This window comes from Ranitomeya variabilis, chromosome 3 (assembly GCF_051348905.1).
Source record: "Ranitomeya variabilis isolate aRanVar5 chromosome 3, aRanVar5.hap1, whole genome shotgun sequence".
NCBI classification, from domain to species: Eukaryota; Metazoa; Chordata; class Amphibia; order Anura; family Dendrobatidae; genus Ranitomeya; species Ranitomeya variabilis.
In genome coordinates this window covers 639,674,552-639,701,987 of record NC_135234.1, presented here as the reverse complement: position 1 = coordinate 639,701,987, position 27,436 = coordinate 639,674,552, and the positions used below count along the sequence as shown (strand labels likewise).

Below are 27,436 nucleotides of genomic sequence, written 5' to 3'. Positions count from 1 at the left end.
CCCCACATGAAATTCATGTCACACCAGCCTGGCACAAATGGGTTCTGGGCATCAGAACTGGCATCAAAGTGGGCAAATTGCACATTTTCACAGATTTGAATAAGTAACAGCTATTTTTAAGGGGTTAAATGCCTTTGTGCCACTGATCTAACACCTGATTAACATACCTAATGATGCCCTACATGAAATGCATGTCAATACAGCCTGGCACAAATGGGTTCTGGGCATCAAAACTGGCATCAAAGTGGGCAAATCACCCATTTTCACAGATTTGAATAAATAACAGCTATTTTTAAGGGGTTAAATAGCTTTGTGCCACTGATCTAACACCTGATTTACATACCTACTGATGCCCCACATGAAATCCATGTCACACCAGCCTGGCACAAATGGGTTCTGGGCATCAGAACTGGCATCAAAGTGGGCAAATTGCACATTTTCACTGATTTGAATAAGTAACAGCTATTTTTAAGGGGTTAAATGCCTTTGTGCCACTGATCTAACACCTGATTAACATACCTAATGATGCCCCACATGAAATGCATGTCAATACAGCCTGACACAAATGGGTTCTGGGCATCAGAACTGGCATCAAAGTGGGCAAATCACCCATTTTCACAGATTTGAATAAGTAACAGCTATTTTTAAGGGGTTAAATGCCTTTGTGCCACTGATTTAACACCTGATTTACATATTTACTGATGCCCCACATGAAATCCATGTCACTCCAGCCTGGCACAAATGGGTTCTGGGCATCAAAACTGGCATCAAAGTGGGCAAATCGCCCATTTTCACAGATTTGAATAAGTAACAGCTATTTTTAAGGGGTTAAATGCCTTTGTGCCACTGATTTAACACCTGATTTACATATTTACTGATGCCCCACATGAAATCCATGTCACTCCACCCTGGCACAAATGGGTTCTGGGCATCAGAACTGGCATCAAAGTGGGCAAATTGCACATTTTCACAGATTTGAATAAGTAACAGCTATTTTTAAGGGGTTAAATGCCTTTGTGCCACTGATCTAACACCTGATTAACATACCTAATGATGCCCTACATGAAATCCATGTCAATACAGCCTGGCACAAATGGGTTCTGGGCATCAAAACTGGCATCAAAGTGGGCAAATCACCCATTTTCACAGATTTGAATAAATAACAGCTATTTTTAAGGGGTTAAATAGCTTTGTGCCACTGATCTAACACCTGATTTACATACCTACTGATTCCCCACATGAAATCCATGTCACACCAGCTTGGCACAAATGGGTTCTGGGCATCAGAACTGGCATCAAAGTGGGCAAATTGCACATTTTCACAGATTTGAATAAGTAACAGCTATTTTTAAGGGGTTAAATGCCTTTGTGCCACTGATCTAACACCTGATTAACATACCTAATGATGCCCCACATGAAATGCATGTCAATACAGCCTGACAAAAATGGGTTCTGGGCATCAGAACTGGCATCAAAGTGGGCAAATCACCCATTTTCACAGATTTGAATAAGTAACAGCTATTTTTAAGGGGTTAAATGCCTTTGAGCCACTAATCTAACACCTGATTTACATACCTACTGGTACCCCACATGAAATCCATGTCACTGCAGCCTGGCACAAATGGGTTCTGGGCATCAGAACTGGCATCAAAGTGGGCAAACAGCGCATTTTCACAGATTTGAATAAGTAACTGATGTTTTTAAGGGGTTAAATGCCTTTGGGCCACTGATCTGACACTTAAAATACACAGACAGTGATGCCCTGCATCGAACCCAGGTCCCTTCAGCCTGGCCCAAATGGGTTCTGGGCACCAGAACTGGCATCAAAGTGGGCAAACAGCCCATTTTCGCAGATTTGAATAAGTAACTGATGTTTTTAAGGGGTTAAATGCCTTTGGGCCACTGATCTGACACTTAAAATACACAGACAGTGATGCCCTGCATCAAACCCAGGTCTCTCCCGCCTGGCCCAAATGGGTTCTGGGCACCAGAACTGGCATCAAAGTGGGCAAACAGCCCATTTTCACAGATTTGAATAAGTAACTGATGTTTTTAAGGGGTTAAATGCCTTTGGGCCACTAATACGACGCTTAAAATACACAGACAGTGATGCCCTGCATCAAACCCAGGTCTCTCCAGCCTGGCCCAAATGGGTTCTGGGCACCAGAACTGGCATCAAAGTGGGCAAACAGCCCATTTTCACAGATTTGAATAAGTAACTGATGTTTTTAAGGGGTTAAATGCCTTTGGGCCACTAATTCGACACTTAAAATACACAGACAGTGATGCCCTGCATCAAACCCAGGTCTCTCCAGCCTGGCCCAAATGGCTTCTGGGCACCAGAACTGGCATCAAAGTGGGCAAACAGCCCATTTTCGCAGATTTGAATAAGTAACTGATGTTTTTAAGGGGTTAAATGCCTTTGAGCCACTGATTTGACACTTAAAATACACAGGAAGTGAAGCCCTGCATGAAACCCAGGTCCCTCCAGCCTGGCCCAAATGGGTTCTGGGCACCAGAACTGGCATCAAAGTGGGCAAACAGCCCATTTTCGCAGATTTGAATAAGTAACTGATGTTTTTAAGGGGTTAAATGCCTTTGGGCCACTGATCTGACACTTAAAATATACAGAAAGTGATGCCCTGCATCAAACCCAGGTCCCTTCAGCCTGGCCCAAATGGGTTCTGGGCACCAGAACTGGCATCAAAGTGGGCAAACAGCCCATTTTCGCAGATTTGAATAAGTAACTGATGTTTTTAAGGGGTTAAATGCCTTTGGGCCACTGATCTGACACTTAAAATACACAGAAAGTGATGCCCTGCATCAAAGCCAGGTCCCTTCAGCCTGGCCCAAATGGGTTCTGGGCACCAGAACTGGCATCAAAGTGGGCAAACAGCCCATTTTCACAGATTTGAATAAGTAACTGATGTTTTTAAGGGGTTAAATGCCTTTGGGCCACTGATCTGACACTTAAAATACACAGAAAGTGATGCCCTGCATCAAACCCAGGTCCCGCCAGCCTGGCCCAAATGGGTTATGGGCACCAGAACTGGCATCAAAGTGGGCAAACAGCTCATTTTCACAGATTTGAATAAGTAACTGATGTTTTTAAGGGGTTAAATGCCTTTGGGCCACTGATCTGACACTTAAAATACACAGAAAGTGATGCCCTGCATCAAACCCAGGTCCTTTCAGCCTGGCCCAAATGGGTTCTGGGCACCAGAACTGGCATCAAAGTGGGCAAACAGCCCATTTTCACAGATTTGAATAAGTAACTGATGTTTTTAAGGGGTTAAATGAGCTTGGGCCACTGATCTCACACCACTTTTACATAAACAGTAAGGCTATACACACACTAGTGAATTAAAAATCGGTCTCATTTTGATTTTGGAGAGTCGGTCGAGTGTAATACCACTGTCTTGTGAGTGTCATGCATTTTTTGTGTGAGTACAATCCCAGTTTTCACACCTATCATCCGATTTACATCCAAATGCATTGCGATTGGCTTCAGACTGCAATGCGATTTTAACATGAGATTTTACATAGAGAAATGTTCTATATCATTTATACAAAGTTTTAAAACAAAATATTCTTTTACTCTATCTCTCTATCTAGAATACATATATGTTTTAAAGCCGGCAAATGATCAGCCGCGTACATTTTAATCACAGAGTGACAGATTAGATTACAATAGATAGAATAGAGAATAAAGGGATCACTAAAATCCCACATCCTAGATATCACTGAATGAAATATTCCAGTTGTAAATCTTTATTAATTTCATAGTGGAATGTGTTCAGAACAATAAAACCTAAAAATGATCTACGTAAATCACAACTAATGTCCCACGGAGGTCTGGATTTGGAATGATGCTCTAAATCAAACTCGAAAATCAAATTAAAGGCTGATCCAACTTCTGTGGAAATGCCTCATGACAAGGAAATGATGCTCAGTAGTGTGTGGCCTCCATGTGCCTGTATGAACTCCCTACAACACCTGGGCATGCTCCTGATGAGGTGGTGGATGGTCTCCTGAGGGATCTCCTCCCAGACCTGTACTAAATCATCCGCCAACTCCTGGACAGTCTGGTGCAACGTGACATTGGTGGATGGTGAGAGACATGATGTCCCAGATGTGATCAATCGGATTCAGGTCTCGGGAAAAGGGTGGGCCAGTTCATAGCTTCAATGCCTTCATCTTTCAGGAACTGCTGACACACTCCAGCTACATGAGGTCTGGCTGTAATAATTATAGGGGATAACTCAGGAGACTCTTTGCGTGGAACAAGACAACAGGACACAGTTTTATAAGTGGTAAAGTCTATATTATCACACGGTGATTCAAGCAGGTGCAGAGAGAATCTCAAGTCCACAACACTTGGTGCAAATAATAAACGCAGCTTAGCAGTCAATAGGAAACCTCAGAGGTAGATGCAAACAAACAGAAAGTCTATGAAGCACAGTTATTCTTGAGGAAACTTTACACGAATAGATCCTTGACTTAGTCCAGACACAGATAGATATGCTATTAGGCAGTTCAAATCATATCTTAGCTCAACCAGGGAGGCCTGGTTAATAGTCTCAGGTTTTGCAGAGCAGCAAACAGCTTACATGTCCAGCAAATGCAGATGGAAGTAACACGAGCAGCAGATGAAGGAGGATTACTGAACACTGGTGTATGCAGCAGGAACTCAGAGCAGAGTGGCAGGATCTCCAACTAAGGTTCACAGGAGCAGGTGCAGGTGCAAGGCCAGGGAGTAATCAGGAGCTGGATGCAAAGCAAAACTCTAGCACAGACTGAAGGCTGGGGTGGAGTTTTATAGCAGGAAGACACAGTGCACATGAGACCAAAGATGCCATCTTGGAAAAGGGCAGTAGTGCACAAAGGTAAAAAATGTTCAGAGTCCTGACACAAAGTCTCCTAAACACACAGGACATATCCGCTGCCACCAGCTCCGATTTTTTAACTCATAATGTGTCAGGAGGCAACCCAAATTAGTAAAGTAATTCACTTCAGAGGACAGGACAGTACGTTGTAGAGCAAGGAGGAACAAAGGTAGTAATTTTATATATTTAACTCCAAAAAGGTAGGCAGTGTTAACAGAATTATAAAAAGATATTATAAAAGTAGACAAGTATCGTATGTACAGTATAATTACATCTAAAATGGGATTAAAGTTGAAAAAAACCTTACAGTTCATTATGTCATTTCATCTCATGGCAGACCATGTGCTGTGGGGGATGGGCATACATCAAGATGCATTACAGATGGGTCTCGCAGTTGGACCGTAGACAAAGGACTAGTGAAGACTGATGTCTAACTCACTTATCTCCGCGCCCAAAACCAAGGCACTCCCTCTGTGGTGACCTCACTCAGAGGCTGAATACTCCCCTTTCTTCGAGTTATGACAAGCCATTTCTATACATAACTCGCTGTCTGAACCTCGGAGACGAACGACAATGATCATGATGCTCACCATGTCATAGGGGTTCTTTTAAGTATAAACACGGCATAGATATTTGACCCGCTTAATGACAAATCAGTGCCTTGCATTTTTTTGGGTGTAGATAATAGCGATTTCAGTGAGTTATAAATTTCTCGGGTGGACATTCGAAATATGTAACCCTTATATCCCTATCCCTGATCTGTGTCCTTGTACAAAAATTTTCAAGAACAAAAGAGTCCCATGTGGTTTGAAAGTAACTGTACCAGTTATAGATAGTATCAGGCGGGAGGCGGGATGAGGGGTTTAGAGAGAGGACTGGCTTTCACAGCACAAAGCCATGAAAATTTCTCAGTGGAGCTTGCATGCTGGTCTTACATTACAGCCATATAGCAGGGGGGAGGGAGGAAGAGAGGCTTTGAATTCCATCCTTGTGCAGGCAGGCAGAGGAAACTGCAGCTGAGAGCTCTGTATAGGTAATTGAAGTAATCAGAACTTCTTCCTATTTCCTGACAGGTGGTGCAGTTAAAAAGGTATAATTCTACCGCTTTCCAAATATCTCAACCCTTCAAAGACCGTTAAAAAGGGTATGTCTGTAAAAAGTAGGTTTTGCAAATTTACTTATTTATGAAAAATTGCTGCTACATTTTAACACTAATAAAAGTGGCATAATGCCAATGGCGATGGACCACAAAGCCATTGGGATGTAAGGGTGGAGTGACATCAGTGGCCCAAAGTCATTTAGCCCTTAAAAACATCAGTTACTTATTCAAATCTGTGAAAATAGGCTGTTTGCCCACTTTGATGCCAGTTCTGGTGCCCAGAACCCATTTGGGCCAGGCTGAAGGGTCCTGGGTTTGATGCAGGGCATCACTTTCTGTGTATTTTAAGTGTCAGATCAGTGGCACAAAGCTATTTAACCCCTTAAAAATAGCTGTTACTTATTCAAATCTGTGAAAATGGGTGATTTGCCCACTTTGATGCCAGTTTTGATGCCCCGAACCGATTTGTGCCAGGCTGCAGTGACTTGGATTTCATGTGGGGCATCAGTAGTTATGTAAATCAGGTGTTAGATCAGTGGCACAAAGCTATTTAACCCCTTAAAAATAGCTGTTACTTATTCAAATCTGTGAAAATGGGCGATTTGCCCCCTTTGATGCCAGTTTTGATGCCCAGAACCCATTTGTGCCAGGCTGAAGTGATTTGACTTTGATGTGGGGCATCACTACGTATGTAAATCAGGTGTTAGATTAGTGGCACAAAGGCATTTAACCCCTTAAAAATAGCTGTTACTTATTCAAATCTGTGAAAATGTGCTATTTGCCCCCTTTGATGCCAGTTCTGATGCCCAGAACCCATTTGTGCCAGGCTGGATTGACATGCATTTAATGAGGGGCATCAGTAGGTATGTAAATCAGGTGTTAAATCAGTGGCACAAAGGCATTTAACCCCTTAAAAATAGCTGTTACTTATTCAAATCTGTGAAAATGGGCAATTTGCCCCCTATGATGCCAGTTCTGATGCCCAGAACCCATTTGTGCCAGGCTGGTGTGACATGGATTTCATGTGGGGCATCAGTAGGTATGTAAATCAGGTGTTAGATCAGTGGCACAAAGGCATTTAACCCCTTAAAAATAGCTGTTACTTATTCAAATCTGTGAAAATGTACGATTTGCCCACTTTGATGCCAGTTCTGATGCCCATAACCCATTTGTGCCAGGCTGCAGTGACATGGATTTCATGTGGGGCATCAGTAGGTATGTAAATCAGGTGTTAGATCAGTGGCACAAAGCTATTTAACCCCCTAAAAATAGCTGTTACTTATTCAAATCTGTGAAAATGGGTGATTTGCCCACTTTGATGCCAGTTTTGATGCCCCGAACCGATTTGTGCCAGGCTGCAGTGACTTGGATTTCATGTGGGGCATCAGTAGTTATGTAAATCAGGTGTTAGATCAGTGGCACAAAGCTATTTAACCCCTTAAAAATAGCTGTTACTTATTCAAATCTGTGAAAATGGGCGATTTGCCCCCTTTGATGCCAGTTTTGATGCCCAGAACCCATTTGTGCCAGGCTGAAGTGATTTGACTTTGATGTGGGGCATCACTACGTATGTAAATCAGGTGTTAGATTAGTGGCACAAAGGCATTTAACCCCTTAAAAATTGCTGTTACTTATTCAAATCTGTGAAAATGTGCTATTTGCCCCCTTTGATGCCAGTTCTGATGCCCAGAACCCATTTGTGCCAGGCTGGATTGACATGCATTTAATGAGGGGCATCAGTAGGTATGCAAATCAGGTGTTAAATCAGTGGCACAAAGGCATTTAACCCCTTAAAAATAGCTGTTACTTATTCAAATCTGTGAAAATGGGCAATTTGCCCCCTATGATGCCAGTTCTGATGCCCAGAACCCATTTGTGCCAGGCTGGTGTGACATGGATTTCATGTGGGGCATCAGTAGGTATGTAAATCAGGTGTTAAATCAGTGGCACAAAGGCATTTAACCCCTTAAAAATAGCTGTTACTTATTCAAATCTGTGAAAATGTACGATTTGCCCACTTTGATGCCAGTTCTGATGCCCATAACCCATTTGTGCCAGGCTGCAGTGACATGGATTTCATGTGGGGCATCAGTAGGTATGTAAATCAGGTGTTAGATCAGTGGCACAAAGCTATTTAACCCCTTAAAAATAGCTGTTACTTATTCAAATCTGTGAAAATGGGTGATTTGCCCACTTTGATGCCAGTTTTGATGCCCCGAACCGATTTGTGCCAGGCTGCAGTGACTTGGATTTCATGTGGGGCATCAGTAGTTATGTAAATCAGGTGTTAGATCAGTGGCACAAAGCTATTTAACCCTTTAAAATAGCTGTTATTTATTCAAATCTGTGAAAATGGGCGATTTGCCCCCTTTGATGCCAGTTTTGATGCCCAGAACCCATTTGTGCCAGGCTGAAGTGATTTGACTTTGATGTGGGGCATCACTAGGTATGTAAATCAGGTGTTAGATTAGTGGCACAAAGGCATTTAACCCCTTAAAAATTGCTGTTACTTATTCAAATCTGTGAAAATGTGCTATTTACCCCCTTTGATGCCAGTTCTGATGCCCAGAACCCATTTGTGCCAGGCTGGATTGACATGCATTTAATGAGGGGCATCAGTAGGTATGTAAATCAGTTGTTAAATCAGTGGCACAAAGGCATTTAACCCCTTAAAAATAGCTGTTACTTATTCAAATCTGTGAAAATGGGCAATTTGCCCAATATGATGCCAGTTCTGATGCCCAGAACCCATTTGTGCCAGACTGGTGTGACATGGATTTCATGTGGGGCATCAGTAGGTATGTAAATCAGGTGTTAGATCAGTGGCACAAAGGCATTTAACCCCTTAAAAATAGCTGTTACTTATTCAAATCTGTGAAAATGTACGATTTGCCCACTTTGATGCCAGTTCTGATGCCCATAACCCATTTGTGCCAGGCTGCAGTGACATGGATTTCATGTGGGGCATCAGTAGGTATGTAAATCAGGTGTTAGACCAGTGGCACAAAGCTATTTAACCCCTTAAAAATAGCTGTTACTTATTCAAATCTGTGAAAATGGGTGATTTGCCCACTTTGATGCCAGTTTTGATGCCCCGAACCGATTTGTGCCAGGCTGCAGTGACTTGGATTTCATGTGGGGCATCAGTAGTTATGTAAATCAGGTGTTAGATCAGTGGCACAAAGCTATTTAACCCCTTAAAAATAGCTATTACTTATTCAAATCTGTGAAAATGGGCGATTTGCCCACTTTGATGCCAGTTTTGATGCCCAGAACCCATTTGTGCCAGGCTGAAGTGATTTGACTTTGATGTGGGGCATCACTAGGTATGTAAATCAGGTGTTAGATTAGTGGCACAAAGGCATTTAACCCCTTAAAAATTGCTGTTACTTATTCAAATCTGTGAAAATGTGCTATTTACCCCCTTTGATGCCAGTTCTGATGCCCAGAACCCATTTGTGCCAGGCTGGATTGACATGCATTTAATGAGGGGCATCAGTAGGTATGTAAATCAGTTGTTAAATCAGTGGCACAAAGGCATTTAACCCCTTAAAAATAGCTGTTACTTATTCAAATCTGTGAAAATGGGCAATTTGCTCAATATGATGCCAGTTCTGATGCCCAGAACCCATTTGTGCCAGGCTGGTGTGACATGGATTTCATGTGGGGCATCAGTAGGTATGTAAATCAGGTGTTAGATCAGTGGCACAAAGGCATTTAACCCCTTAAAAATAGCTGTTACTTATTCAAATCTGTGAAAATGTACGATTTGCCCACTTTGATGCCAGTTTTGATGCCCCGAACCGATTTGTGCCAGGCTGCAGTGACTTGGATTTCATGTGGGGCATCAGTAGTTATGTAAATCAGGTGTTAGATCAGTGGCACAAAGCTATTTAACCCCTTAAAAATAGCTACTACTTATTCAAATCTGTGAAAATGGGCGATTTGCCCACTTTGATGCCAGTTTTGATGCCCCGAACCGATTTGTGCCAGGCTGCAGTGACTTGGATTTCATGTGGGGCATCAGTAGTTATGTAAATCAGGTGTTAGATCAGTGGCACAAAGCTATTTAACCCCTTAAAAATAGCTGTTACTTATTCAAATCTGTGAAAATGGGTGATTTGCCCACTTTGATGCCAGTTTTGATGCCCCGAACCGATTTGTGCCAGGCTGCAGTGACTTGGATTTCATGTGGGGCATCAGTAGTTATGTAAATCAGGTGTTAGATCAGTGGCACAAAGCTATTTAACCCCTTAAAAATAGCTGTTACTTATTCAAATCTGTGAAAATGGGCGATTTGCCCCCTTTGATGCCAGTTTTGATGCCCAGAACCCATTTGTGCCAGGCTGAAGTGATTTGACTTTGATGTGGGGCATCACTACGTATGTAAATCAGGTGTTAGATTAGTGGCACAAAGGCATTTAACCCCTTAAAAATTGCTGTTACTTATTCAAATCTGTGAAAATGTGCTATTTGCCCCCTTTGATGCCAGTTCTGATGCCCAGAACCCATTTGTGCCAGGCTGGATTGACATGCATTTAATGAGGGGCATCAGTAGGTATGTAAATCAGGTGTTAAATCAGTGGCACAAAGGCATTTAACCCCTTAAAAATAGCTGTTACTTATTCAAATCTGTGAAAATGGGCAATTTGCCCCCTATGATGCCAGTTCTGATGCCCAGAACCCATTTGTGCCAGGCTGGTGTGACATGGATTTCATGTGGGGCATCAGTAGGTATGTAAATCAGGTGTTAGATCAGTGGCATAAAGGCATTTAACCCCTTAAAAATAGCTGTTACTTATTCAAATCTGTGAAAATGTACGATTTGCCCACTTTGATGCCAGTTCTGATGCCCATAACCCATTTGTGCCAGGCTGCAGTGACATGGATTTCATGTGGGGCATCAGTAGGTATGTAAATCAGGTGTTAGATCAGTGGCACAAAGCTATTTAACCCCTTAAAAATAGCTGTTACTTATTCAAATCTGTGAAAATGGGTGATTTGCCCACTTTGATGCCAGTTTTGATGCCCCGAACCGATTTGTGCCAGGCTGCAGTGACTTGGATTTCATGTGGGGCATCAGTAGTTATGTAAATCAGGTGTTAGATCAGTGGCACAAAGCTATTTAACCCCTTAAAAATAGCTGTTACTTATTCAAATCTGTGAAAATGGGCGATTTGCCCCCTTTGATGCCAGTTTTGATGCCCAGAACCCATTTGTGCCAGGCTGAAGTGATTTGACTTTGATGTGGGGCATCACTACGTATGTAAATCAGGTGTTAGATTAGTGGCACAAAGGCATTTAACCCCTTAAAAATAGCTGTTACTTATTCAAATCTGTGAAAATGGGCAATTTTCCCCCTATGATGCCAGTTCTGATGCCCAGAACCCATTTGTGCCAGGCTGGTGTGACATGGATTTCATGTGGGGCATCAGTAGGTTAGTAAATCAGGTGTTAGATCAGTGGCACAAAGGCATTTAACCCCTTAAAAATAGCTGTTACTTATTCAAATCAGTGAAAATGGGCGATTTGCCCCATTTGATGCCAGTTTTGATGCCCAGAACACATTTGTGCCAGGCTGGAGTGACATGGATTTCATGTGGGGCATCAGTAGGTATGTAAATCAGGTGTTTAATAAGTGGCACAAAGGCATTTAACCCCTTAAAAATAGCTGTTACTTATTCGCATGTGTGAAAATTGGTTCTCTGCCCACTTTGATGCCAGTTCTGATGCCCAGAACCCATTTGTGCCAGGCTGGATTGACAGGAACTTGATGTGTGGCATCACAAGGTATGCAAGTCAGGTGTCAGATCAGTGGCACAAAGCCATTTAACACCTTTAATACCATACCTCAGTGCCCACTTTGATGCCCATTTTTGTGCCAGCCTTCTAAATTTTGTATCTGTTTTTAAGTGTATTCACAAAAGGACACATGACCGCATATTATTATATACTCAGAATGGTTTATTTTTATACAAAAACCTGAAAAAAACAGAAAATAAAAAATAGCCGAATAAGAAACTGCTGAATAAGAAACCAACTTCAGCCCGAATAAGAAACTGAACGAATAAGAAACCAACTTCAGCATCGTATAATGGAATCAGAATAAGGCTGTGTTCACACTCCGGTCTGGACAGGTCCGCTCACCCATGAGCAGCACACAGGGCGCTGCGGACATGTCCCTGCAGACAAACCCCTGACAGTGACGGACACAGCCCGGGGCCATGATGGCTGCAGCCACGGAGCCGCTATTACTCACGGGCTGTGTGTGAGGTGAACGCTCCGGAGTGTCAGCACTGGTGAGTGACGTCATTCTATGTGCAGGACAAGGTCAGGAGAGGTCAGTGACGTCACACGCCGCAGCGCTCACCGACAGCTACTCTGCGCGACATGCTGGGACTTGTAGTTCCATGCTGCCGCTTATGACAATAGGTGACGTCACTCGCCTTCTACGCGCCTCGCTTAGCCTCACCTCTCCTGGAGCTGACGACTGCGTGATGTCCCTGGAGGCCCGACACCCGCAGGCCCCTCACGGCGCGACACCCTGAAATCATTGCCCTCATGGGCGACGCCATTTTGGAATAAACATAAAGCGGGCAGTGCCTCCTCGTCACGTGATGTGATTAATCCTGAAGGAACGGTTCTTATCGGTTTGGAAGGGGATAGAGTTCACGTATCATGCGTGGTGGCTGTAGCCAGCTCTGGGGGGAGAACGGGGCTCCTGTGGGGGTTACAGGGTACGTGTCCGGCCTCTGGAGAGACAGAACCTATCCCCTCCATACACAGCGCTATGCACACAGATCCCCTCAGTATACAGCGCTGTGCACACATATCTATATATACAGCACCGTGCACACAGATCTATATATACAGCGCTGCGCACACAGATCTCTATATACAGCGCTGTGCACACAGATCTCTATATACAGCACTGCGCACACAGATCTCTATATACAGCACTGCGCACACAGATCTCTATATACAGCGCTGCGCACACAGATCTCTATATACAGCACTGCGCACACAGATCTCTATATACAGCACCGTGCACACTGATCCCCTCCATACACAGCGCTATGCACACAGATCTATATATACAGCACTGCGCACACAGATCTCTATATACAGCACCGTGCACACTGATCTCTATATACAGCGCTGCGCACACAGATCTCTATATACAGCGCTGCGCACACAGATCCCCTCTATATACAGCACTGCGCACACAGATCCCCTCTATATACAGCGCTGCGCACACAGATCTCTATTATACAGCGCTGCGCACACAGATCTCTATATACAGCACTGCGCACACAGATCCCCTCTATATACAGCACTGCGCACACAGATCCCCTCTATATACAGCACTGCGCACACAGATCCCCTCTATATACAGCGCTGCGCACACAGATATATACAGCACTGTGCACACAGATCTCTATATACAGCGCTGCGTGTTATGACCCCAATGGCAGAGGGTCTCAGAAATAAATACCAAGTCTGCAAACACAAAAAACCAGCTCATAGGGCAGTGGTAACTGGGCTGACCATATATCTAATCCTAGCACCACAAATAGCAGCAGCCGGGGAACGTGCCTACGTTGGTTCTAGACGTCTCGCGCCAGCCGGAGAACTAACTAACCCTAGAAGGGAAAAGATAGACCTTTCTTGCCTCCAGAGAAAAGACCCCAAAAGTTGAATACAAGCCCCCAACAAATAATAACGGTGAGGTAAGAAGAAAAGACAAACGTAAGAATGAACTAGGTATTTAGCAAAGAGAGGCCCACTGACTAATAGCAGAATATAGTAAGATGACTTATACGGTCAGCAAAAACCCTATCAAAATCTCCACGCTGGATATTCAAGAACCCCCGAACCGTCTAACGGCCCGGGGGGAGAATACCAGCCCCCTAGAGCTTCCAGCAAAGTCAGGAATCACATTTAGTACAAGCTGGACAAAAAATAAGAGCAATGCAAATAACCAAAAAACAAGGAAGCAGGACTTAGCTTAATTTTGCAAGAACCAGGACCAGCAGACAGGAGCAAACAGAAAGGACTGATTACAACGATGCCAGGCACCAGACTGAGAATTCAGGAAGTTTATATAGCAACACCCCTGGACTAACGACCCAGGTGGGTGCCAAACAGAGGAAAGACAATCCCAGAGTAATATCACTAGTGACCACAAGAGGGAGCCAAAAAAGTCTAATACACAACAGCTGCGCACACAGATCCCCTCTATATACAGCGCTGTGCACACATATCTATATATACAGCACTGTGCACACAGATCTCTATATACAGCGCTGTGCACACAGATCCCCTCTATATACAGCGCTGTGCACACAGATCCCCTCTGTATACAGCGCTGTGCACACATATATACAGCACTGTGCACACAGATCTCTATACAGCGCTGCACACAGATCCCCTCTATATACAGCACTGTGCACACAGATCTCTATATACAGCGCTGTGCACACAGATCCCCTCTATATACAGCGCTGTGCACACTGATCTCTATATACAGCGCTGCGCACACAGATCCCCTCTATATACAGCGCTGTGCACACTGATCTCTATATACAGCGCTGCGCACACAAATCCCCTCTATATACAGCGCTGCGCACACAGATCCCCTCTATATACAGCGCTGTGCACACTGATCTCTATATACAGCGCTGCGCACACAGATCCCCTCTATACAGCGCTGTGCACACATATCTATATATACAGCACCGTGCACACAGATCTCTATATACAGCGCTGTGCACACAGATCCCCTCTATATACAGCACTGTGCACACAGATCCCCTCTATATACAGCGCTGTGCACACTGATCTCTATATACAGCGCTGCGCACACAGATCCCCTCTATATCCAGCGCTGCGCACACAGATCTCTATATACAGCGCTGCGCACACAGATCTCTATATACAGCACTGCGCACACAGATCTCTATATACAGCACTGCGCACACAGATCCCCTCTATATACAGCGCTGTGCACACAGATCTCTATTATACAGCGCTGCGCACAGAGATCTCTATATACAGCACTGCGCACACATATCTCTATATACAGCACTGCGCACACAGATCCCCTCTATATACAGCGCTGCGCACACAGATCCCCTCTATATACAGCACTGTGCACACAGATCCCCTCTATATACAGCGCTGTGCACACATATCTATATATACAGCACTGTGCACACAGATCTCTATATACAGCGCTGCGCACACAGATCCCCTCTATATACAGCACTGTGCACACAGATCCCCTCTATATACAGCGCTGCGCACACATATATACAGCACTGTGCACACAGATCTCTATATACAGCGCTGTGCACATATATCTATATATACAGCACTGTTCACACATATCTCTATATACAGCACTGCGCACACAGATCCCCTCTATATACAGCGCTGTGCACACATATCTATATATACAGCACCGTGCACACAGATCTCTATATACAGCACTGTGCACACAGATCTCTATATACAGCACTGTGCACACAGATCTCTATATACAGCACTGTGCACACAGATCTCTATATACAGCACCGTGCACACAGATCTCTATATACAGCGCTGCGCACACAGATCTCTATATACAGCACTGCGCACACAGATCCCCTCTACATACAGCGCCGTGCACACATATCTCTATATATAGCGCCGTGCACACATATCTCTATATACAGCACTGCGCACACAGATCCCCTCTATATACAGCGCTGTGCACACATATCTATATATACAGCACTGTGCACACAGATCTCTATATACAGCGCTGCGCACACAGATCCCCTCTGTATACAGCGCTGTGCACACATATCTATATATACAGCACCGTGCACACAGATCTCTATATACAGCGCTGCGCACACAGATCCCCTCTATATACAGCACTGCGCACACAGATCCCCTCTATATACAGCGCTGCGCACACAGATCTCTATTATACAGCGCTGCGCACACAGATCTCTATATACAGCACTGCGCACACAGATCCCCTCTATATACAGCACTGCGCACACAGATCCCCTCTATATACAGCGCTGCGCACACATATATATACAGCACTGTGCACACAGATCTCTATATACAGCGCTGCGTGTTATGACCCCAATGGCAGAGGGTCTCAGAAATAAATACCAAGTCTGCAAACACAAAAAAACAGCTCATAGGGCAGTGGTAACTGGGCTGACCATATATCTAATCCTAGCACCACAAATAGCAGCAGCCGGGGAACGTGCCTACGTTGGTTCTAGACGTCTCGCGCCAGCCGGAGAACTAACTAACCCTAGAAGGGAAAAGATAGACCTTTCTTGCCTCCAGAGAAAAGACCCCAAAAGTTGAATACAATCCCCCAACAAATAATAACGGTGAGGTAAGAAGAAAAGACAAACGTAAGAATGAACTAGGTATTTAGCAAAGAGAGGCCCACTGACTAATAGCAGAATATAGTAAGATGACTTATACGGTCAGCAAAAACCCTATCAAAATCTCCACGCTGGATATTCAAGAACCCCCGAACCGTCTAACGGCCCGGGGGGAGAATACCAGCCCCCTAGAGCTTCCAGCAAAATCAGGAATCACATTTAGTACAAGCTGGACAAAAAATAAGAGCAATGCAAATAACCAAAAAACAAGGAAGCAGGACTTAGCTTAATTTTGCAAGAACCAGGACCAGCAGACAGGAGCAAACAGAAAGGACTGATTACAACGATGCCAGGCACCAGACTGAGAATTCAGGAAGTTTATATAGCAACACCCCTGGACTAACGACCCAGGTGGGTGCCAAACAGAGGAAAGACAATCCCAGAGTAATATCACTAGTGACCACAAGAGGGAGCCAAAAAAGTCTAATACACAACAGCTGCGCACACAGATCCCCTCTATATACAGCGCTGTGCACACATATCTATATATACAGCACTGTGCACACAGATCTCTATATACAGCGCTGTGCACACAGATCCCCTCTATATACAGCGCTGTGCACACAGATCCCCTCTGTATACAGCGCTGTGCACACATATATACAGCACTGTGCACACAGATCTCTATACAGCGCTGCACACAGATCCCCTCTATATACAGCACTGTGCACACAGATCTCTATATACAGCGCTGTGCACACAGATCCCCTCTATATACAGCGCTGTGCACACTGATCTCTATATACAGCGCTGCGCACACAGATCCCCTCTATATACAGCGCTGTGCACACTGATCTCTATATACAGCGCTGCGCACACAAATCCCCTCTATATACAGCGCTGCGCACACAGATCCCCTCTATATACAGCGCTGTGCACACTGATCTCTATATACAGCGCTGCGCACACAGATCCCCTCTATACAGCGCTGTGCACACATATCTATATATACAGCACCGTGCACACAGATCTCTATATACAGCGCTGTGCACACAGATCCCCTCTATATACAGCACTGTGCACACAGATCCCCTCTATATACAGCGCTGTGCACACTGATCTCTATATACAGCGCTGCGCACACAGATCCCCTCTATATCCAGCGCTGTGCACACAGATCTCTATTATACAGCGCTGCGCACACAGATCTCTATATACAGCGCTGCGCACACAGATCTCTATATACAGCACTGCGCACACAGATCTCTATATACAGCACTGCGCACACAGATCCCCTCTATATACAGCGCTGTGCACACAGATCTCTATTATACAGCGCTGCGCACAGAGATCTCTATATACAGCACTGCGCACACAGATCTCTATATACAGCACTGCGCACACAGATCCCCTCTATATACAGCGCTGCGCACACAGATCCCCTCTATATACAGCACTGTGCACACAGATCCCCTCTATATACAGCGCTGTGCACACATATCTATATATACAGCACTGTGCACACAGATCTCTATATACAGCGCTGCGCACACAGATCCCCTCTATATACAGCACTGTGCACACAGATCTCTATATACAGCACCGTGCACACAGATCTCTATATACAGCGCTGCGCACACAGATCCCCTCTATATACAGCACTGCGCACACAGATCCCCTCTATATACAGCGCTGCGCACACATATATACAGCACTGTGCACACAGATCTCTATATACAGCGCTGTGCACATATATCTATATATACAGCACTGTTCACACATATCTCTATATACAGCACTGCGCACACAGATCCCCTCTATATACAGCGCTGTGCACACATATCTATATATACAGCACTGTGCACACAGATCTCTATATACAGCGCTGCGCACACAGATCCCCTCTGTATACAGCGCTGTGCACACATATCTATATATACAGCACTGTGCACACAGATCTCTATATACAGCACCGTGCACACAGATCTCTATATACAGCACTGTGCACACAGATCTCTATATACAGCACCGTGCACACAGATCTCTATATACAGCGCTGCGCACACAGATCTCTATATACAGCACTGCGCACACAGATCCCCTCTACATACAGCGCCGTGCACACATATCTCTATATATAGCGCCGTGCACACATATCTCTATATACAGCACTGCGCACACAGATCCCCTCTATATACAGCGCTGTGCACACATATCTATATATACAGCACTGTGCACACAGATCTCTATATACAGCGCTGCGCACACAGATCCCCTCTGTATACAGCGCTGTGCACACATATCTATATATACAGCACCGTGCACACAGATCTCTATATACAGCGCTGCGCACACAGATCCCCTCTATATACAGCACTGCGCACACAGATCCCCTCTATATACAGCGCTGCGCACACAGATCTCTATTGTACAGCGCTGCGCACACAGATCTCTATATACAGCACTGCGCACACAGATCCCCTCTATATACAGCACTGCGCACACAGATCCCCTCTATATACAGCGCTGCGCACACATATATATACAGCACTGTGCACACAGATCTCTATATACAGCGCTGCGTGTTATGACCCCAATGGCAGAGGGTCTCAGAAATAAATACCAAGTCTGCAAACACAAAAAAACAGCTCATAGGGCAGTGGTAACTGGGCTGACCATATATCTAATCCTAGCACCACAAATAGCAGCAGCCGGGGAACGTGCCTACGTTGGTTCTAGACGTCTCGCGCCAGCCGGAGAACTAACTAACCCTAGAAGGGAAAAGATAGACCTTTCTTGCCTCCAGAGAAAAGACCCCAAAAGTTGAATACAAGCCCCCAACAAATAATAACGGTGAGGTAAGAAGAAAAGACAAACGTAAGAATGAACTAGGTATTTAGCAAAGAGAGGCCCACTGACTAATAGCAGAATATAGTAAGATGACTTATACGGTCAGCAAAAACCCTATCAAAATCTCCACGCTGGATATTCAAGAACCCCCGAACCGTCTAACGGCCCGGGGGGAGAATACCAGCCCCCTAGAGCTTCCAGCAAAATCAGGAATCACATTTAGTACAAGCTGGACAAAAAATAAGAGCAATGCAAATAACCAAAAAACAAGGAAGCAGGACTTAGCTTAATTTTGCAAGAACCAGGACCAGCAGACAGGAGCAAACAGAAAGGACTGATTACAACGATGCCAGGCACCAGACTGAGAATTCAGGAAGTTTATATAGCAACACCCCTGGACTAACGACCCAGGTGGGTGCCAAACAGAGGAAAGACAATCCCAGAGTAATATCACTAGTGACCACAAGAGGGAGCCAAAAAAGTCTAATACACAACAGCTGCGCACACAGATCCCCTCTATATACAGCGCTGTGCACACATATCTATATATACAGCACTGTGCACACAGATCTCTATATACAGCGCTGTGCACACAGATCCCCTCTATATACAGCACTGTGCACACATCTATATATACAGCACTGTGCACACAGATCTCTATATACAGCGCTGCGCACACAGATCCCCTCTATATACAGCGCTGTGCACCCATATCTATGTATACAGCACTGTGCACACAGATCTCTATATACAGCGCTGCGCACACAGATCCCCTCTATATACAGCGCTGTGCACACATATCTATATATACAGCACTGTGCACACAGATCTCTATATACAGCACTGCGCACACAGATCCCCTCTGTATACAGCACCGTGCACACAGATCTCTATATACAGCGCTGCGCACACAGATCCCCTCTATATACAGCGCTGCACACACAGATCCCCTCTGTATACAGCACCGTGCACACAGATCTCTATATACAGCGCTGCGCACACAGATCCCCTCTATATACAGTGCTGCGCACACAGATCCCCTCTGTATACAGCACCGTGCACACAGATCTCTATATACAGCGCTGCGCACACAGATCCCCTCTATATACAGCGCTGTGCACACATATCTATATATACAGCACTGTGCACACAGATCTCTATATACAGCGCTGCGCACACAGATCCCCTCTGTATACAGCGCTGTGCACACATATCTATATATACAGCACTGTGCACACAGATCTCTATATACAGCACTGCGCACACAGATCTCTATTATACAGCGCTGCGCACACAGATCCCCTCTATATACAGCGCTGCGCACACAGATCCCCTCTATATACAGCGCTGTGCACATATATCTATATATACAGCACTGTGCACACAGATCTCTATATACAGCGCTGCGCACACAGATCCCCTCTATATACAGCGCTGCGCACACATATCTATATATACAGCACCGTGCACACAGATCTCTATATACAGCGCTGTGCACACAGATCCCCTCTATATACAGCGCTGTGCACACATATCTATATATACAGCACTGTGCACACAGATCTCTATATACAGCGCTGCGCACACAGATCCCCTCTGTATACAGCGTTGTGCACACATATCTATATATACAGCACTGTGCACACAGATCTCTATATACAGCGCTGCGCACACAGATCTCTATTATACAGCGCTGCGCACACAGATCCCCTCTATATACAGCGCTGCGCACACAGATCCCCTCTATATACAGCGCTGTGCACACATATCTATATATACAGCACTGTGCACACAGATCTCTATATACAGCACTGTGCACACAGATCTCTATATACAGCGCTGCGCACACAGATCCCCTCTATATACAGTGCTGCGCACACATATCTATATATGCAGCACTGTGCACACAGATCTCTATATACAGCGCTGCGCACACAGATCCCCTCTATATACAGCGCTGTGCACACATATCTATATATACAGCACTGTGCACACAGATCTCTATATACAGCGCTGCGCACACAGATCCCCTCTGTATACAGCGCTGTGCACACATATCTATATATACAGCACCGTGCACACAGATCTCTATATACAGTGCTGCGCACACAGATCCCCTCTATATACAGCGCTGCGCACACAGATCCCCTCTATATACAGCGCTGTGCACACATATCTATATATACAGCACTGTGCACACAGATCTCTATATACAGCGCTGCGCACACAGATCCCCTCTATATACAGCGCTGTGCACACATATCTATATATACAGCACTGTGCACACAGATCTCTATATACAGCGCTGCGCACACAGATCCCCTCTATATACAGCGCTGCGCACACATATCTATATATACAGCACTGTGCACACAGATCTCTATATACAGCGCTGCGCACACAGATCCCCTCTATATACAGCGCTGTGCACACATATCTATATATACAGCACTGTGCACACAGATCTCTATATACAGCGCTGCGCACACAGATCCCCTCTATATACAGCGCTGCGCACACATATCTATATATACAGCACTGTGCACACAGATCTCTATATACAGCGCTGCGCACACAGATCCCCTCTGTATACAGCGCTGTGCACACATATCTATATATACAGCACCGTGCACACAGATCTCTATATACAGCGCTGCGCACACAGATCCCCTCTATATACAGCGCTGCGCACACAGATCCCCTCTATATACAGTGCTGTGCACACATATCTATATATACAGCACTGTGCACACAGATCTCTATATACAGCGCTGCGCACACAGATCCCCTCTATATACAGCGCTGTGCACACATATCTATATATACAGCACTGTGCACACAGATCTCTATATACAGCGCTGCGCACACAGATCCCCTCTATATACAGCGCTGCGCACACATATCTATATATACAGCACTGTGCACACAGATCTCTATATACAGCGCTGCGCACACAGATCCCCTCTATATACAGCGCTGCGCACACATATCTATATATACAGCACTGTGCACACAGATCTCTATATACAGCGCTGCGCACACAGATCCCCTCTATATACAGCGCTGTGCACACATATCTATATATACAGCACTGTGCACACAGATCTCTATATACAGCACTGCGCACACAGATCCCCTCTGTATACAGCGCTGTGCACACATATCTATATATACAGCACTGTGCACACAGATCTCTATATACAGCACTGTGCACACAGATCTCTATATACAGCGCTGTGCACACAGATCCCCTCTATATACAGCGCTGCGCACACAGATCTCTATTATACAGCGCTGCGCACAGATCCCCTCAATATACAGCGCTGTGCACACAGATCCCCTCTGTATACAGCGCTGTGCACACATATATATATATATATATATACAGCACTGTGCACACAGATCTCTATACAGCACTGTGCACACAGATCCCCTCTGTATACAGCGCTGTGCACCCATATCTCTATACAGCGCTGTGCACACAGATCCCCTCTGTATACAGCGCTGTGCACCCATATCTCTATACAGCGCTGTGCACACAGATCCCCTCTGTATACAGCGCCGTGCACACATATCTCTATATATAGCGCCGTGCACACATATCTCTATATACAGCGCTGTGCACACAGATCCCCTCTGTATACAGCGCTGTGCACACATCTCTATACAGCGCCGTGCACACAGATCTGCTCTATATACAGCGCTGTGCACACAGATCCCCTCTATATACAGCGCTGTGCACACAGATCCCCGCTATATACAACGCTGTGCACACAGATCCCCGCTATATACAACGCTGTGCACACAGATCCCCGCTATATACAACGCTGTGCACACCGATCGCTTCTGTATACAGCGTAGTGCACACCGATCCCCTCTATATACAGCGTTGTCTACACAGATCCCCTCTATATACTCTGTGTGCAGAATTATTAGGCAAGTTGTATTTTGATCACATGATACTTTTTATACATGTTGTCCTACTCCAAGCTGTTCAGGCTTGAGAGCCAACCACCAATTAAGTAAATCAGGTGATGTGCATCTCTGTAATGAGGAGTGGTGTTGTCTAATGACATCAAACCCCTATATAAGGTGTGCTTAATTATTAGGCAACTTCTTTTCCTTTGGCAAAATGGGTCAGAAGAGAGATTTGATGGGCTCTGAAAAGTCCAAAATTGTGAGATGTCTTGCAGAGGGATGCAGCAGTCTTGAAATTGCCAAACTTTTGAAGCGTGATCACCGAACAATCAAGCGTTTCATGGCAAATAGCCAACAGGGTCCAAAGAAGCGTGTTGGGCAAAAAAGGCACAAAATAACTGCCCATGAATTGAGGAAAATCAAGCGTGAAGCTGCCAAGATGCCATTTGCCACCAGTTTTGCCATATTTCAGAGCTGCAACGTTACTGGAGTAACAAAAAGCACAAGGTGTGCGATACTCAGGGACATGGCCAAGGTAAGGAAAGCTGAAAAACGACCACCTTTGAACAAGAAACATAAGATAAAACATCAAGACTGGGCCAAGAAATATCTTAAGACTGACTTTTCAAAGGTTTTATGGGCTGATGAAATGAGAGTGACTCTTGATGGTCCAGATGGATGGGCCAGAGGCTGGATCAGTAAAGGGCAGAGAGCTCCACTCCGACGCCAGCAAGGTGGAGGTGGGGTACTGGTATGGGCTGGTATCATCAAAGATGAACTTGTAGGACCTTTTCGGGCTGAGGATGGAGTGAAGCTCAACTCCCAGACCTACTACCAGTTTCTGGGAGACAACTTCTTCAAGCAGTGGTACAGGAAGAAGTCGGTATCGTTCAAGAAAAACATGATTTTCATGCAGGACAATGCTCCATCACATGCCTCCAACTACTCCACAGCGTGGCTGGCCAGTAAAGGTCTCAAAGAAGAAAAATAATGACATGGCCCCCTTGTTCCCCTGATCTGAACCCCATAGAGAAACTGTGGTCCCTCATAAAATGTGAGATCTACAGGGAGGGAAAACAGTCCACCTCTCGGAACAGTGTCTGGGAGGCTGTGGTGGCTGCTGCACGCAATGTTGATCGTAAACAGATCAAGCAGCTGACAGAATCTATGGATGGAAGGCTGCTGAGTGTCATCATAAAGAAAGGTGGCTATATTTGTCACTAATTTTTTGGGGTTTTGTTTTTGCATGTCAGAAATGTTTTTTTCTACATTTTGTGCAGTTTTATATTGGTTTACCTGGTGAAAATAAACAAGTGAGATGGGAATACAGTATATTTGGTTTTTATTAAGTTGCCTAATAATTCTGCACTGTAATAGTTACCTGCACAAACAGATATCCTCCTAGGATAGCCAAATCTAAAAAAAAACCATTCCAACTTCCAAAAATATTAACTCCTTTCTGTCAGCTGACGGAATAGTACGTCAGCTGGCAAAACCCCCGCTTTGAGGTGGGCTCCGGCGGTGAGCCCACCTCAAAGCCGCGACATGTCAGCTGTTTTGTACAGCTGACATGTGCACGCAATGAGCGCGAGCGGAATCGCGATCCGCCCGCACCCATTAACTAGTTAAATGCCGCTGTCAAACGCTGACAGCGGCCGGAAGTGCTCGCACCGCTGAGCCCCGCCACATGATCGGGGGTCATCAGTGCATTGCCATAACAACCAGAGGTCTCCTTGAGACCTCTATGGTTGTTGATGGCCGATTGCTTTGAGCGCCACCCTATGGTCGGCGTTCAAAGCAACCCTATGTAGCAGAGGCGATCGTTTAGTGCATGCTTTAGAAGCATGCCAAAATTAAAGAAAAATGTTTAAAATATCGGAAAATGGCGCAATTTTTTATTTTTGTTTTTTTAACAAATTTTGGAATTTGTTTTTACCACTTAGATAAAAGAGAAGCTAGACATGTTTGGTGTCTATGAACTCGTAATGACCTGGAGAATCATAATGGCAGGTCAGTTTTAGCATTTGGTGAACCTAGCAAAAAAGCCAAACAAAAAACCAGTGTGAGATTGCACTTTTTTTGCAATTTCATCGCACTTGGAATTTTTTTCCCGTTTTCTGTTACACAGCATGGTAAAACCAATGGTATCGTTCAAAAGTACATCTCGTCCCGCAAAAAATAAGCCCTCACATGGCCATATTGACGGAAAGATAAAAAAGTTATGGCTCTGGGAAGGAGGGGAGCGAAAAACGAAAACACGAAAAAAGCTCCGGGGGTGAAGGGGTTAAGCTTTGATATTTGAGTCTTTTGGGTTGATTGAGAACATAGTTGTTGATCAATAATAAAAATAATCCTCTAAAATACAACTTGCCTAATAATTCTGCACACAGTGTATACAGGCACAGGGTGTAAATATAGTGTGTGTATGTGTGAATATACAGTGGGTAAAAAAGTATTCAAAAAGTCACCGATTTTCAAAGTAAATATATTTCTAAAGGTGCTATTGACATAAAATACTCACCAGATATCAGAAACAACCCATCAAATCCACACAGGGAAAGAAATCAAACCATAGATGTCCATAAATTAAGTTATGCGTAATAATGAGAAAAAATAAACATTGAAAGTATAGAACACATGAAGAAAGAGAGTTATAAAAAGCCATGGAAGGTCACAACAACAGCTGAAATCTGTCAGTAAATAGCAAGCAATCCTGCCACTTAGTGAAAAATAACATAACAGTATATACTGTATAGTACTGTGCAGTCACAGCCGAATGTATTGGCACCCTTGAAATTGTTGTAGAAAATGAACTGTTTCTCCCAGAAAATTATTGCAATTACACGTTTTGTTATGCACATTTATTTCCTTTCTGTGTATAGGAACAACACATAAAAACAGAGAAAAAAAGGAAAATTGGACATAATTTCACACAAAACCTCCAAAATGGGCCAGACAGAATTGTTGGCACCTTTTTAAAATTGTGAGTAAAACAACTTTGTTTCAAGTATGTGATGCTTGTACAAACTCACCTGTGGCAAATTACAGGTGTGGGCAATATGAAAATCACACCTGAAACCAGATAAAAAGGGGAGAAGTTGACTCAATCTTTGTATTGTGTGTCTGTGTGTGCCACACTAAGCATTGAGACCAGAAAGAGAAGAAGAGAACTATGTAAGGACTTGAGAACAAAAATTGTTGAAAAATATCAGCAATCTTAAGGTTATAAGTTCATTTCCAGAGATTTTGATGTTCTTTTGTCCACTGTGCGCAACATAATCAAGAAGTTTACAACTCATGGCACTGTAGCTAATCTCCCTGGATGGCGGAGAAAAATTGATGAACGGTTGCAACACAGGATAGTCCGGATGGTGGTAAGCAGCTCCAATCAAGTTCCTAAGAAATTCAAGCTGTCCTGCAGGCTCAGGGCGCACCAGTGTCAGCGACAACATTCCGTCGACATTTGAATGAAATGAAAGGCAGGAGACCCAGGAGAAGCCCACTGCTGACACAGGGACATAAAAAGTTAGACTGCAGTTTGCCAAAATGTATGTGAGTAAGCCAAAATCCTTCAGGGAAAGCACCTTGTGGACCGATGAGACCAAGACACAGCTTTTTAGTAAAGCAGATCATTGTTTACCGAAAACGGAATGAAGCCTGGAAAGAAAACAAAACACAGTACCTACAGTCAAATATGGTGGAGGTTCAAAGATGTTATGGGGTTGTTTTGCTGCCTCTGGCACTGAGTGCCTTGACTGTGTGCAAAGTATCATGAAATCTGAAGATTACCAAAGGACAACAACCCCAGACATACTTCAAGAAGCACCCAGAAATGGATGGAAACAAAGCGATGTGGCCAGCAATGAGTCTAGATGTAAATCCCTTTGAACAACTGTGGAGAGATCTTAAAATTGCTGTTGGGAGAAGGTGTCTTCAGATATGAGTGACCTGGAGCAGTTTGCAAAAGAAGAGTGGTCCAAAATTCCAGTGGAGAGATGTAAGAAGCTTGTTGATGGTTGTAAGAAGCAATTGATTGCAGTTATTTATTCCAAAGGATGTGCAACTAAATATTAAGTTGAGGGTGCCAACAATTTTATCCGGCCATTTTAGGGGTTTTGTGTGAAATGATGTCCAATTTGCCTTTTTTTCCTAATTTTTTTTGTGTTGTCCCAACACACACAAAGGAAAGAAATGTGTATTATAAAACATGTGTTATTACAATAATTTTCTGGGAGAAATACTTCATTTTCTGGAACAATTTCAAGGGTGCCAACGGTATGTGTATA

General features: G+C 44.4%; 1 protein-coding gene across 1 annotated transcript in view; it reads right to left on the bottom strand.

Annotated features, from left to right (window-relative positions):
• Nucleotides 1-12,614, bottom strand: part of SPRYD4 (SPRY domain containing 4) — a 38,062-nt gene extending 25,448 nt beyond the window's left edge. The window contains exon 1 of the mRNA XM_077297609.1: nucleotides 12,458-12,614. Coding sequence (XP_077153724.1) covers nucleotides 12,458-12,560 — 103 coding nt within the window. The 5' untranslated portion in view covers nucleotides 12,561-12,614. The remainder of the gene's footprint in view (nucleotides 1-12,457) is intronic.
• Nucleotides 12,615-27,436: the final 14,822 nt, after the last annotated feature.